General features: G+C 36.9%; 2 protein-coding genes across 17 annotated transcripts in view; both read right to left on the bottom strand.

Moving 5' to 3' along the window:
- Nucleotides 1-10,833, bottom strand: part of LOC308693928 (NACHT, LRR and PYD domains-containing protein 3-like) — a 53,034-nt gene extending 42,201 nt beyond the window's left edge. For 2 of the 16 annotated variants that reach the window (XM_081371092.1, XM_081371101.1), the window contains exons 1-9: nt 10,111-10,833; nt 9,762-9,857; nt 9,434-9,547; nt 7,027-7,134; nt 6,625-6,738; nt 6,223-6,336; nt 4,342-6,144; nt 2,103-2,273; nt 1,252-1,422 (exon numbers count right to left, since the gene is read on the bottom strand). In XM_081371092.1, the coding sequence (XP_081227218.1) occupies nt 1,252-1,422; nt 2,103-2,273; nt 4,342-6,144; nt 6,223-6,336; nt 6,625-6,738; nt 7,027-7,134; nt 9,434-9,547; nt 9,762-9,811 (2,645 nt within the window). In that variant the 5' untranslated portion in view covers nt 9,812-9,857; nt 10,111-10,833. Of the gene's footprint in view, nt 1-1,251; nt 1,423-2,102; nt 2,274-4,341; nt 6,145-6,222; nt 6,337-6,624; nt 6,739-7,026; nt 7,135-9,433; nt 9,548-9,761; nt 9,898-10,110 lie in introns of all 16 variants that reach the window. The other 14 variants (XM_081371100.1, XM_081371095.1, XM_081371093.1 and 11 more) reach the window with 13 other exon arrangements.
- A 1,533-nt stretch (nt 10,834-12,366) lies between these two features.
- Nucleotides 12,367-15,681, bottom strand: LOC308693250 (cysteine and histidine-rich domain-containing protein 1-like; the record flags this gene model as incomplete). The annotated part of the gene is made up of 8 exons (XM_081370044.1): nt 15,351-15,681; nt 15,130-15,233; nt 14,965-15,023; nt 14,215-14,285; nt 14,039-14,141; nt 13,831-13,950; nt 13,652-13,714; nt 12,367-12,534 (listed from the first exon to the last, which is right to left on the bottom strand). The coding sequence occupies exons 1-8, from the start codon at nt 15,548-15,550 to the stop codon at nt 12,367-12,369; spliced, it is 888 nt and encodes a 295-aa protein (XP_081226170.1). The 5' UTR covers nt 15,551-15,681.
- Between the last annotated feature and the right edge of the window lie 95 nt (nt 15,682-15,776).

Here is a 15,776-nt window from a genome sequence, read left to right as displayed (position 1 = left end):
GATATAGTACTCATCAATGAAGATATGGCACTGAGAAATTTATGGCTTATGGTAGAGTTCTCAACGGGTCGGGTCGGCCCGACAAACCCGACGGGAACCGCGGGTTCGGGCCGGGTTCGGGTCGAAAATATAATCAAATGACTCGGGTCGGGTCGGACCTCGGGCTTATCTTTTCCGCTCAGTGAAAAAAAAAAAAACATATTAATCATCGCAGCTGTTCACCATAAAGAAAGTCTGGCTGCTGCGTGCAACGTGCATCATGGAGAAGGGCGGGGGCGGACCTGATGCACGCGCACGCCTTTAGCCTGGAGAGAAGAAGATGTAGTTGGTGAAAAGTAAACTTGCCACAGGTGAATACACCGTCGCTGCTACAGCCTATTTATATATTTTATATATAAGTTTATTGTTTCAGTTGTTTGTATTGTTAAAAGGCGTGAACATTAAAGGTTGATTTGAATTCCCGTCTGCTGGTCATGATAATACGTGTATGAGGAAAAAAAATCCGACGCGGCGTCGGGCCGCGGGCCGGGTTCGGGCAGATAATTCATGTTGATGTGTCGGGTTACATCGGGTCCGGGCTTTAAAAGCCACGGGCCGGGTCGGGTCGGGTTGTAATTTTCGGGCCCGTTGAGAACTCTAGCTTATGGGACGTATTATAGATGTCTTTCCAGACAAGAGGGGGCATAACAAAAAACAGCATTATAGAAAGACCCATCGATTTGATTTGTCTTTTACCTGGATCTAGTTGATTAGTTACTGATTATTTTTTATTTTTTATTTATATTTTTTGTGGGAGATATTTTTTATATTTTTGATTCTGAAGACTTGTGATTTTGATCCAGATTTAATGGGTCTCTGATTTCCTTTACTTGTTTGCAAGAGAAATAAATCAAGTTGTATGGAACACGCGTCTACTGTATTTCCTGCACGGAAAGATGGTCACTACATAAAGTGTCAGAAGATTTGACTCTCAGTCCTGCAGTGTGACTTCTCCTACGACAACCGTCAAATTGTCTTTGTTTTTCAAGACAAGCCATGACCAAAATAAACATTAGAGATTTCTTTGTAGCGACCATTTCAATCCCGTGTGTAACGCAGCTCACATCACCAAACGTGTCATTTATTGATGATGTAAAACATGTTTAATCATTTACAGCTCAATAATCTGAACTCACAGCAGCAGAAAGAGGCTGAACACTTCAAATATACTTTACATTGTGATTCATGTGTGAGAGTCAAATATGATCTTACCACAGTTTCTCCAGTTTACAGAGAGGATTCTGTAGTACATCAGACAGCAGATTCACTGATTTTCCTATTTCATTCCCATACAGATTCAGTTCTCTCAGGTGTTCAGGGTTTGATCTCAGAGCTGAAGTCAGAGCAGCAAAACCTTCATCTGTGATGCCACAATCCCTCAACCTGTAGAGAACAATGACACACACTTCACTCTCAGTTCAGATCAGATCAGTTTAGCAGTGAATCCATTATTAAAGAGAAAGTTCAAACTTAAAGCACAAATTAATATGTTTGAGGGATCATTAGATTGAGATCTAAAATGTCACAAAACATGATCATAAAACATCTGAAGTATCATTCAATCAGGAAAAATAATCTCTTATTTGCACTATATTAAAAGTCAGTCTTGTGCAAAATTTGCTTTAATAAATGACACCATTCACAACATAGGCTAGTTTTACAATGTTACTTACTAGATCTGTACTATGTAATATGTATGGAGTGTCAATTAGTGTTTGTGTGTTTTCATTTTACAAAATTAAAAACAATCCTTTAGAAAGTGTCAATGCAGAAAGATGAACATAATTAACAGTAAGAATGAATCCAGCATGTTCTTCATTTCTCAGTTCTGACGGTGTTGAGCTCGAGTCTGTTTAAAGTCAAGAGACTGAAATGTTGATTGTGTGTGAAAGTGTGTATTTCAGAGTGACTCTCAGTCCTGCAGTTTCATGTTATTGAGGATCAGATCATGTGTTCAGTCATTTACAGCTCAATAATATGAACTCACAGCAGCAGAAAGAGGCTGAACACTTCAAATATACTTTACATTGTGATTCGTGTGTGAGAGTCAAATATGATCTTACCACAGTTTCTCCAGTTTACAGTGAGGATTCTGTAGTACATCAGACAGCAGATTCACTGATTTTCCTATTTTATTCCCAGTCAGATCCAGTTCTCTCAGGTGTTCAGGGTTTGATCTCAGAGCTGAAGTCAGAGCAGCAAAACCTTCATCTGTGACGCCACAATAACTCAACCTGTAGAGAACAATGACACACACAGTTCAGATCAGATCAGTTTAGCAGTGAATCCATTATTAAAGAGAAAGTTCAAACTTAAAGCACAAATTAATATGTTTGAGGGATCATTAGATTGAGATATAAAATGTCACAAAACATGATCATAAAACATTTAAGTATCATTCAATCAGGAAAACAAGCTCTTATTTGCACTATATATCTCTATCAATCTATCAATCTATCTGAGAGATGAAAATCAAATAGCATAATTTTAAACACTATCAAATAGCTTTCCAACAAATTTCAATTCCAATATAATTTAACAATGTAAAATTATTATCCAAGGTTCATGGTCAAATGTTTCTATTTACAACGTGTTTTTGCAGCGGTAAGAAATGTAGCCAATCACAGACATGTTTGCTGATCTCTTTTTTGTTCAGTGCTGAGTTCTTCACGCTTACAAATCCTCTCATTAACAAAATGACAGATTTTATTTAGGTAATGTAGACAACTTTATTGTTTAGAATGGAACTTTGTGAGATTGTGAACTGAGATGAGTGACAGCTTTATAATGATTGTAAAGGGAGCGCTCTTTCGAGGCTATACATAATCCATTGAATAAAAGTTTTGTTTTTCTTGCAGTTGAGAGGACCGATGGCCAATTACACACTGCAGAACGGCATGTCAAAATAGATACGCACAACAGATTAATAGATAAATAAAAATAAAAATTCATATCAATATACAGTATCTTTTAAAGGAGAACTCCGGTCAATTTTAACATTGAGCTCATTTTTTTGTAAATTTGGAGTGCTGTCAATACAGAGAACAACGACAAAAATTGGTGTTGCCTACACCGTGTTAACATCATTGATGTGTCATTACAAGTGCACAGCCATGTGAGTGATTCCTTCAGAGTGAACACGGGTGAATCTGACTACAGTAGATGTGAAAGATATGAATAAAAGTGATAATTCGGCCAGCGCACATACCTGTATTTATTTCCTGTTTTCGGTTGAAGTCCAAAGTAGTCGATTGTCGAGTTCTCCACTGTTGTTTAGTTACCTATGATTACGCGCGTGAACTCGACAATCGATTACTTTGGACTTCGACCGAAAACAGGATGTAAATACAGGTATGTGCGCTGGCTGAAATAACATCATTTTTATTAATATCTCTAACATCTACTGCAGTCAGATTCACTCGTGTTCACTCTAAAGGAATCACTCACATTTTCTGTGCACTTGTAATGACACATCAAGGATGTTAAGAGGCTAAAAGCAGGTTTAAAACTTGCCCCATTGAAGTCAACAGGGTGCAAATTTTAAAAAGAGGATAACACGGTGTAGGCAACACCGATTTTTGTCGTTGTTCTCTGTACTGACAGCACTACAAATTTACAAAAAAAATTAGCTCAATGTTAAAATTGACCGGAGTTCTCCTTTAAATCATATTCCAAATATTTGTACATTATTTATTTGTCATTACAAGTAATGACTTGTAAATAATCTTAAATGTCTCATTGTACATTGCTATTCTTATGTCATTGCTTCACATTAAATATGAAATTTACTAGAGAACCACCACTTATTTCACATACTCAGTGATTTGATTCTTAATTGTCAATTTCACAGTAAAGTTAAAATGTTTAATTTTAAGCTAAACATCAAGTAAATGTTTATTGTCCATCTATTTGTAAAAATTTAAATGTATAACTCTGCTATGTAAACCATACATCAAATGTTTTTAGGAGTTTAGAGATACTTGATAAATCAGCTGTTTCTCCAGTTGTTTGCTTGGTCTTAAATTCTTTTATCATTTCTTTTAATTTTTTGACTCCTTTACGTACAAGAACATTCAACTAGTAAACCTAGTTGAAAAAATTATTATTTTAAAAAAAAATTATCCATACACAAATTTTCTGGCTTTGTTTGAATGCCTGAAGGAATTTTACGTTGTCACGGTTTAGGAAACACATCAAATACTGACCACTGAACTCCAGACAACATCTGCAGCACTGAAGATTTATTAACTGTTATTTTCCTGATGTTTTAACAGTGAACTGATTGTTCTGATTGATACTTACTGAACTGATCTGGATTCTTTAATCACAGGAAGAAGCTTCTGAAGAACATTTAGTTGTTCAGTTTTATTGTCTCTTCCAACAAAATCATTAATATTAAACTCATCCAGCTTCTCCTCTGATGTCAACAACACAAAGACTACAGCTGACCACTGAGATGAAGAGAGATTGGCTTTCTTTATTCCTCCAGGTTTCAGATACTGTTGTATTTCCTCCACTAGTGAACGATCACCCAGTTCATTCAGACAGTGGAACAGATTGATGGATTTCTCTGAAGAGTCAATGGTCCTGATCTTCTCCTTGATGTACTCAACTGTTTCCTCATTGCCGTCAGATCTACTTGTCTGTTTCATTAGTCTTTGTAGGAGAATCTGATGAGACTTTACTGACAGACCCAGAAGAAACCGCAGGAAAAGATCCAGATGTCCATTTTTACTCTGTAGAGCCTCATTCACAGCTCTCTGATGCAGCTCAGATAATAACACATGTTTAAACATGAGCTGAAACAAGTCCATGACTTCAGACAGCAAACTTTGTTTGGTGATTGGGTTAAACACATTGGTGTTGTTGTTTGTACAGGAGAGATGCACATATAGAGCCGCTAGATGTTCCTGAACACTCAGATGAACAAAGCAGAAGACTTTCCCCTGATACCAGCCAGACTCCTCTCTGAAGATCTGAGTGCACAATCCTGAGTACACTGATGCTTCTGTCACATCAATGCCACACTCTCTCAGGTCTTCCTCATAGAAGATCACATTGCCTTTCACAAGCTGCTGAAAAGCCAGTTTCCCCAGTTTGAGGATCATGTCTTCATCTGTCACGCTCTGCTCATAGTCCTTCTCATGTTTGATGTTGGTCTGAAGGATCAGGAAGTGTGTGTACATCTGAGTGAGAGTCTTGGGAATCTCTCCAGTCTCTGCTTCGCTCAACATCTTCTCCAGAACAGTGGCTGAGATCCAGCAGAACACTGGGATGTGGCACATGATGTAGAGGCTCCTTGATGACTTCAGGTGTGTGATGATTGTATTGGCCAGACTCTGATCACTGACTCTCTTCCTGAAGTATTCCTCCTTCTGTGGATCATTGAAGCCTCGTACCTCTGTCACTCGATGGACACACTCAGAGGGGACGAGATCGGCTGCTGCTGGTCTGGAGGTGATCCAGATGAGAGCAGAGGGAAGCAGATTCCCCACAATGAGGTTCGTCAGCAACACGTCCACTGAGGCTGATTCACTAACATCACACAACCTCACATCGCTCTGAAAATCCAGAGACAGACGACACTCATCCAGACCATCAAAGATGAACACCACTTTATATTTGTCTTTGGATATTTCCATTTCTTTAGTTTCAGGGAAAAAGACATGAAGAAGCTCTGAAAGACTGAGTGTTTTGTCCTTCATCAGATTGATCTCTCTGAAAGGAAGTGGAAATATGAACTGGATGTCCTGGTTCTCTTTCTCTTCAGCCCAGTCCAGGATGAACTTCTGCACAGAGACTGTTTTTCCAATGCCAGCGACTCCCTTTGTCAGCACAGTTCTGATGGGTTTGTCTTGTCCAGGTAAAGGTCTAAAGATGTCACTGCATTTGATCGGTGTGTCCTCTGTTGCTGCTCTCCTGGATTGTGTCTCAATCTGTCTCACCTCATGTTCATTACTGATCTCTCCACTCTCACTCTCTGTGATGTAGAGCTCTGTGTAAATCTCATTCAGGAGTGTTGGGTTTCCCTGCTGTGCTGTTCCCTCATACAGACACTCAAACCTCTTCATCAGACTTGATCTAAACCTGTTGAGGACTTCATGACTGTAAAATTAAAATACCACAGCGTTAAAAAACACAATGTATTTTTTTTTTATCATATATTTTGTTGAAATGTAATACCTGAGATCAGACTGTGTATCTTCACTCTTAAAATCTACTGGCCGAATCATAGACGTGTCACTCCTCATAGACACACAGCTGTGCTCTGGTTCTGATCTCTTCTTACGAACTGAACTATAACAAAATATTGAAGTTAATACATTGATTTACTGTATTCAAAAATCACATATTCATTTATCCTTAAAGAATTTATTTTCACAATGTTGATAAAAATTTTTTTAACTAAGTGCATATACGTCTCTTATGTGTAACACAACATACACTAAAATATTAGCTACACATAAAAATAACTGTAAGCAATGTCCAAACTGAATTTCTTATATCTTGTAGAATATATTACTGATAATGTTCTGATAATATAAAATTCCATACTATAATCATATTTTTATAGAAATGTAATACCTGAGATCAGACTGTGTATCTTCACTCTTAAAATCTACTGGCCGAATCATAGACGTGTCACTCCTCATAGACACACAGCTGTGCTCTGGTTCTGATCTCTTCTTACGAACTGAACTATAACAAAATATTGAAGTTAATACATTGATTTACTGTATTCAAAAATCACATATTCATTTATCCTTAAAGAATTTATTTTCACAATGTTGATAAAAATTTTTTTAACTAAGTGCATATACGTCTCTTATGTGTAACACAACATACACTAAAATATTAGCTACACATAAAAATAACTGTAAGCAATGTCCAAACTGAATTTCTTATATCTTGTAGAATATATTACTGATAATGTTCTGATAATATAAAATTCCATACTATAATCATATTTTTATAGAAATGTAATACCTGAGCTCAGTCTGTGTATCTTCACTCTTAAAATGTACTGGATGATCCATAGACGCGTCACTCCTCACACAGCTGGGCTCTGGTTCTGATCTCTTCTGATGAACTGAACTATAACAGAGTTTAAAGTTAAACATATTTGCCATATTCAACATATTACATATGCATTTATCAATAAAACTATCACTCTTTATGATTATTTAATTTACACTGTTATTACAAAAATTGTACATTGAAATGAGTTCTTTCACAGATGTCTCTCTGTATGAGCAACACTATACTGTATGCATTAAAACATTCTTGAACATTGTTTATATCTTGTAGAATATTGTCAGGGTTCTGTCACTTCTGTCTAGTTCAATTCTTGGTTTTGTGACAGAGCTCTGTCTTGTCTTTGTCTGAGTGCACGGTTACGAGCGTGCTCGAGCCATGTTTTTATCGGCCGCGTGCTTTCATGTCATGTTGTGTCTCGTGTTGTGTAGCACACAGCTTGTGTTTTACATTAGCTGTGTGCTTTCCTGTTGTCATGTTTTGTGTGAACACTTGGCTTATGAGTTTTCATTAGCTGTGTGTTCATGTCTCGTTTTGTGCTTGTGTTTTTGTCATGTTTGGTGTGAGCACATGGCTTGTCATGTTTCCTTGTGTCATGTGCTCTCCTGTCTATTGTCTAACCCCACCCACCTCTTTTCACCTGGGGCACGTTCAAGTTCAAAATGGTGCGCAACGTTTTGCTACGGTTTCCGGGTTGTACGTCATGTTTCCTGGAAAAGGCGTGCACCGGTGTGCAACGGGGTTTGAGATACGTTTTCTCTTGTTTGGTGGGTGGATCAGAACTGCAGTCCAATCAGCAGCAACATGTATATAAAGCACGCGGTATTAAAGTGAACTCGCACAATGGGTTCAAGGAAAGTAATTTACAAATGTGTTCGATGCAGCTCGGTATACGCAACAACTGAGGATATTAGAAGACATGTTTGTCGTAAGTTTTATTGTAAAAATATAGGATATCAACATAATGATGTAGTTTATATTTTTAGCTTCGTTGCAAGTGTATGACAATATGGTATAGAAATAAACAATGGTAATTAAGTGCTTTTCCTAAAAATGAGAAAGAAAATACAGGGTATTAAAACAGTATGAACTACAAATAAAGTCAGTATGTGAGGCTAAATAGATGTGTTTTAGTCTGAATTAGGTAAGATGTGTCCATTTCAGTTTCAGCAATCCCTTCACTCGATTGGGATGTTCTCTTTTGTTCTGGGCGGCAAGTGCAGTAACTGTAACATCGGGCATATTTTGTGGTATAAAACACATATTTATACCGACTTCATCAGGCTCCGAAAATTCTTCACAAGGAACACAAAGAATGGCCTTCTCAGCTGCCATAGTTGCAACTCTTGCGTCATCAGAACAGTGTGTTCAACGCATCACCGTTTCTGTTTAAAAAACGTTGTGCAACGTTTTGTCGGGGCTGAACGCAGCCCTTATTATTGTTGCATTTGCCCCACCTGTCCTCCCTCGTTACCTGCCTTGTTTGCTCCCTATTTATTCTCCCTGGGTGCTTCTCAGTTCTTATTTGTGCATCCTTGTTTCCTTTCCTCGCGTCTCAGCTCCACACCCTGTAGGATGCGAGGGAAGGCTGCAAGGAAAAGACGCGAGGACGGAGGAATCGAATGAAAGCTTTTTTATACGTTGTGGAATACTTGATCACTCAAGCGTCACTTCACAGCATCATCAGCAGCGCTCAAAGGATCTGCCCTTATGTTGTTGAAATTTGTTTATTTAAGAAATTCATAATAAATAATAATAAAGCATGATTCCCTATTGAAATATGTGAGATGTGTGGTTTATATAAACTGCAAAGGTAAAGTATAAATCAAAATGATTGTGACCGATGTGAAGGGGGAGGAGAATTTATACGTGCGTCACGTTTAAGTCGATAAAACTCTTCCGCATAGGATCCACCTGTGTATCCTCGCTCATGACTCCTCAGGAAGCCTCCTCACTCCTCGATCCTCGACTCCTCGCGGTGCATTTAGAGAATTGATATGTCCTTCAAGATGGCTGAGCTCGATCGGTTTCTGATTCATAGGATGGAGGACGGAGGAGAAAGGAGACGAGGAGGGATATTGAGAAGCACCCCCTGTGTTTGCAGTCCTGTGCTGGTTTGTTGCCATTTCTACGTTGTATGTACACCGTGTGTTTCCCTGCTGTCAATTCAAGTCTTCCCCCTCGGGGTAGTTTTTGTTTGTATTTTGTTTTATTTTTATTATTAAAATAAAGCCCATCACCTCTGCATTTGAGTCCTCGCTTCATCCCTCACCCACAAACCTGACAGAATATATTACTGATAATGTTCTGATAATATAAAATGCCATACTATAATCATATTTTTATAGAAATGTAATACCTGAGATCAGTCTGTGTATCTTCACTCTTAAAATGTACTGGATGATCCATAGACGCGTCACTCCTCATAGACACACAGCTGGACTCTGGTTCTGATCTCTTCTGATGAACTGAACTATAACATAATATATATATATACACACACACACACACACACACACACACACACATACATACATAAATATAAGTTCTTAAAAGTTATTTTAATAAAAAAAATTAAAAACTGGCTGGTCTAATTGTTTTCAATAAAATTTAAGTTTTTAACTTATTAAAAACATCTTCTTGCCTATAATTTAAAGATGATTTAATCTGGAGTTTATTCAAAATACCTGCAACCTGGATAAAAATCTTCATCTCTGGATGTTTGAGTTTCATCCATGATGAAGCTGAACAGTTGAAACAGAATCTGATCTTCACCACTGACTCTGAATGGAAATGACAAACAATAATTCAGCTGAACGGAACCTGAGATTCAGAGAAACAGGGTCATGAGACGCGGCGTTCACTCAAATACACAATGTTAGTCGTATATTATTAACACACATGCTAAATAAATCGACGAAACACGAAACAATGAAACCATGTTTTGCTCTAAAATGAAAAATATCAAACACATATAAAATAACTAATATGTTCTTTAGGGGAAATAGGCTAATATTGGTAAAAAAAAAGACTCACCTTGATCAACGTTTGATCACTTTCAGATTCACAAAATCCACCCGCCGTTTCTATCAAGTAGTTACACGCAAATTAGCTTTTGTGAAGGTTTCCATTAAACACTTTGCATTTGATACTCAGTCGATTCTGGCTGTTAAATGGCGAAACATCAACTCGATCTGTTCATTACTTTTACTTTCACGCGCAAAACAATAATGGTGCCCGGTTCGTGAACGAATCGTTCTTTTGAACCGGTTATTTTAGGTTAAACGGTCGAAACAGTAGCCTACATCAAATCGGACTGAATCGTTCGTAACAGTAGGCCTACGCCGCGCGTATTGAGTCATCAGCGCTGATCTACAAGTTACTTTAACAGTTACTCACTTTCGGACATGCCTGACAGTCCCTCCGACTCGAAATAAAACAATATCCCGGAGTATATTTTACGGCAGTAACTCCAACAGTACTGAACTGAGGCATGTTAAACTGAAGAGCACGAGCAGCGGATACTGCGCATGCACGCACTACCGAACTGGTTGTTGCAGCAGTTCTCGAATCACCAGTAAAGAACCGAGAACTGTTTCTTTCGGACATGTTCGAAACGTTACGTACCCATTGTATATGTCAGTGTGTCTATAAAGGTCACCCAAAAGATATTCACACACTCATTATTCGCTTTTTTGATTGTCATACTTTATAAGTTGATATTCCAGCCCCGACTTCACAGAAATAGAAACCGAAACCAGAGCCATAAGAGATATAAACAAAATAATCGTCACATGGTCGCAGCTGGTTAGGACAAAAACTATGATGTACGTAGGCCTACTTTTTTATCGCATGTTGCGGCGTCGTGTCTTGTTTGGACACGGTGTAAAAACTCACACAGTCAGTGTAGAATGAATGTAAAAATTGTTAATAAAACATTCATGTGATGGAATGGTTTTGTAAAAAAAATCCATAGAATTTTTTCCTAATAAAGCACTATGTTTTACAAAAATAAAATCTCTAGAGAATGAATGCTATTTGAGCATTTGATTTGGCAAGTAGAATCTCCTGAAGTTAGACTGAATGATCAGACAGAAAGACGAATTTGAGAGTACAGTACAATAATTTAATGTTTACAGTAACATGAGAGTCTTATAAACAATAGATCCATCATCCATCAGATTCACATAAACACACTTATATTTCATTCTAGTTTTCAGTGATTTACTGCAGTTTATTTCTAGAATGCCAAACCAGAGTAAGTGTGTGAAGCTGCTTCATTCATGACACGACATGAACAAAAGTTCCCAATCCACGACACAAGTAAACCTAATCCAAGCTGAACTGAGACTGTTAAACTTAAGCTCAGCTAAGACTGTTGTTTAGGAGCGAATGTGCATTAAAATTAAGGCTGTAAATCATCAAAACATGGAATGAAAAAACAACAAAAAGGCAACACATATATTTGCTTGTATAAATGTTGACAGCACTAACATAACAGAGGAAATAACAAAATACAGACAAGACACTTTTTATTAAACATTTTGTTTGATATTTTGATGTGCATTAATTGGACTCATCTTACTCTCACCTCTACAGAAAGCTAGAATTACTGGACAACATCTGTTTTATTGCCATATTGAAATTTTATAATTCAGTGAAATCATTTTGTAAAGACTTTAGGTGCCATATTGAATCTGACACCAATGAAAACGAGGCTGTGAGAGATATTAAACGAATTGTTCACCCAATAAAATTAGCATTTCAACAAATTAAGTGGAAAAAATGTGCAGGGGGAACAAATACAAAAAAGTGATGCTGCACTGATGTCATGTTAAAATTACCGTAATTACAAGTTCCAGATAAATAAAACCAACTAAAAAAATGTGTTATTACTAGTTGACTGTTGTGATGTGATATAAAAATAACTGCATAACTAATAATTGCAGCAGCTCCAACAGTTAAAGATAGTTAGTTAGGTATCTGTATGCATTAGTTTGATATTTACTGTATTTTGATCAAGTTTTAAAATGATTATAATATTAATATAAAGATGGTGTAAATGTACTTCTATCCCTCACAGCTTCGTTTTCATTCACATCTAAACTGATTAGAGTGTAAAGCAAGAACAGTCTGCGGCTGTGCTCATCCTACACAATCTATATTATCAGATTATTATGAACTTCAATAAAGTAAATCAATAATCTCACAGATTTGCCAGATCATACAGCGGGTGAGGATGCAGGTTTAGTTGATCACTGCTGTCTGAGAGCCCGAGCGGGTCGACGGGAGTCAAGCGATCATTTTCTCTTGGCCTTGATCCTCTTTCTTCTCATTGGTCGGTTGAGGCTTTGGAGGGGGCGTGTCCAGCCGCGCCCAGGTTATAGGCTCCGCCTTCTTCATGACCACCTCCACTTTAGAGGCCATCATGTTAACAACACTCTTACTGATGTCAATCACCTGTCAAACACACAATCATATATCAACAAAACGACCCAAATACACTGTAAAATCATGAACTTTTTTAATTCTTCTTTTGTCATTAATATACAGGGACAAAACAATTCAATGGATCATGTCTAATAAACACAACAGGTATTGTGCTTTTCCCCTTATTTGCACTGTAACACCATCTAATGGATGAAATTCACACTATAAATCATTGAATTGAAAGTGTTATGTCTCTTTTTCAAACTTTTTAGTAATGTAATCCAATCAAATATGGCATAAATAAATGGAGTATGAGAATTGCATAGTTAAACAAATGTATATATTATAAGTCAATTATTGAATTATCCTTCCATACCTCATTAATTTAAAAAAAGAAAGAAAAAAAAATATTTGTCTACCAGTGTTGTTATTATTATTTAACTATTATATATATATATATATATATATATATATATATATATATATATATATATTTGAATTATATTTATTTTTATTTTTTTCAGCTTTCATTTTAATTTCAGTTTTGTTTCAGTATTTTTGTAATGTGTTCTTTTAAGATTTAATTTATTTTTATTTCAGCTTTAGAAATTTCAGCACTTCAACTTTATGATTTCTTTCAGTTCTTTCAACATTTCAAATTCATTACTTTCCATCTAATATTTATATTTTATTTTTATTATTTCACAAAGTAATTTCAAGCACTTCAGCAGATTTAAGAACAAATGTTTTTTAAGATCATAATTAAGATATTTTTTTTAATTAAGAAAAGTTTATAAGATCAAACAAATTGTGTTATTATAGTTAGTAAAACTAAACAAAATGATTTGTTACTTTAAATAAAAAAGGAAATAAAATGAAATATTAAAAAAAAAACTTTAACTAATTGTATTTCAGCGGTTTGCCAAGGCAACATTTTAGTACTAAAATATCAAACTAAAACTGAAATAAAAAGTAAACTAATAAAAAAAATACTCAAAAACGAACAAAAACATACAAATTAACTAAAATTAAAATTCTAAATATAAAAAATAAAAAGCTAGTTCAAAATATGAATAAATCAATAATGTTATCTCAATGACAGTAAATGTGTTTTAAGGACAGATAATGGCTGGTTACTGAAACTCACCCCCCACAGGCTCATCTTCAGCTCAAACTCTTTTTCTCCATCAAAGATCAGATGCATTTTCAGCTGCAGAAAAAATCATTCATCAGACAACAAAAGTACAGACCATTAATAAATAACATCACCACACTGGACAATGGCAAAAACACAGTATATCACTTTAAAAAGTCGAACTCCCTCACCGAGATGCTGTTCGCTTCCACAGAACAAAGCTCAGGATTTGAGTTCTTTGCATAGATAGACATGGTCACATGACTTCCTGTCTGGTGCCAATCAAATCGACATGGAGCCACTTTGTTACCCTGCAGAGACAGAAAACACACGTGTTTGAGAATCATAGTCTATCATGTGATGTTGACCTGATGGACGTGAAGCCATTGCTCGACTCACCGTGTCTTTCCTCCACTGGTGTGATCCTTTATTACAGCCCTCCTGAGACAGGAATGAGTTAAAATCAGACGTCTTCCTCTTACAGCAGCTCCAGTACTTCATCCTGAAACCATGCATGCTCATAAAATAAAAAGATGAAATAGTCGCTTTCAGCATCAGTTATAAATTCTCCTCACCCCTCGTGGAAGATGGGCACTCCGGGATGATATGAACACGTTTCTGCATCAGTCTTTGGTCCGTTGTATGTCTGATAATCATAATGGCATAATATTAGCACACATATTTCATTAAAAAATATATTAATTAATGTTAATTTCTAAATATAGATTATTAAAATCAAAAATGGTCAAAAAGGGATGGTGGGGGGGGGGCACTACTAGAACAGCTTTTTTCATATTTGATAGTTAAAAAAACCACATTATTTTCCCATATTCTCCATTGTTGCAGCTCCTCTCTTCCCAGTCTGTCAGTAACGCTCTGTTTAGTTCCTGTCTCTATGAAGCCCCTCCTTCTGAAGAGCACACTGTGCTCTGATTGGTTGAGTGGATTAGTGTGTTGTGATTGGTCAAGCACTTTGAATGTGTTTGGGAAATGTCCCGCCCCTTACCATAACCACCAGTTTCAACACACTACTAACTAACTCAACAGTCTCTGCCCCTTTATTGTGTATATTTATTATTTAAATGAGGAATATTGTGACGTGTTCGTTCCTGGAAGAAACTCAAGACTACAATGGAGGCGTTTCAGGGAGTTCAGAAACAGTGACACTGATATAGAGAATAACTCCTGCTGGAGGGACTTTCTCATGCTCAAACAGCAACATTTGTACACTAAAGAAAGATGAACATGGAAAAATCATAATAGGGCCTCTTTAAACTAACAGGAGCTTATATCACCATAACATACAGCAGAAATGTTCTTCTAACCTTCGAGCAGCCTCCATTTTTACACGCTGTCCCAATTTTGACCTCACTTCCTTCCTCTTCTGGAGGTCAAAAAGATGCACATGTCAGGTTTAAGATGGTCAAGTAACTAAATAAAACGAGAATGAATCTAGAACCTCCTGCAAGTTTATAATGATGTAACGTCACCTTTCTCTTGGAGCTGAGCGGCGTCTGCGAGTCTGAGTTTCTCGAGCGTCTGGTTCAGAGACGGGGAGACTTTCCTCTGCAGCTCCACCAGCGGCTCCTCAGCGCTGAAACAACATTTATAAAGCGCTTTATACAATACAGATCCTTTCAAAGCAGCTTTAGCAGCCATTATAGTGATGATGATGATGATGATGATGAAGATGAAGAGGAGGAAGAGTTACCTGGGTCTCTGAATGGACTCCAGTGGTTTGGGGGCCTGGATGATATACTCATTAAACCTGGGCTTCAGATCCTCCAGCTCTTTCTTCTCTCCTGAGACCTTCACGTCTGGTTTCACGGGTTCAAGCGGCTTCTCGCTGTTATGAGGACCTTTAGTGCAGCCCTGACAGAGAACGAGCCATAAAACAGGAGACATTTGCATGCATTTGCTTTATCTCAGTGACAGAATTCAGCGATATCGAAGAGATAAAGGAATTTTACATGGTTGTGATATCGGTTAGCAGCTGAGAGTTAGAGAATTAAAACACACCAATGCAAAACAGAAAACAGTTTTATTAATTACACTTAAAATAATATTAACAAACATTATATGCATGTTTATGAAGCAGTGTCAGCATGTCATGTGATCACAGATATCAGTTTAATAT

This window comes from Scardinius erythrophthalmus (genome assembly GCF_964197995.2).
Source record: "Scardinius erythrophthalmus genome assembly, chromosome: 7".
NCBI classification, from domain to species: Eukaryota; Metazoa; Chordata; class Actinopteri; order Cypriniformes; family Leuciscidae; genus Scardinius; species Scardinius erythrophthalmus.
This window is presented reverse-complemented; position numbering and strand designations above follow the sequence as displayed.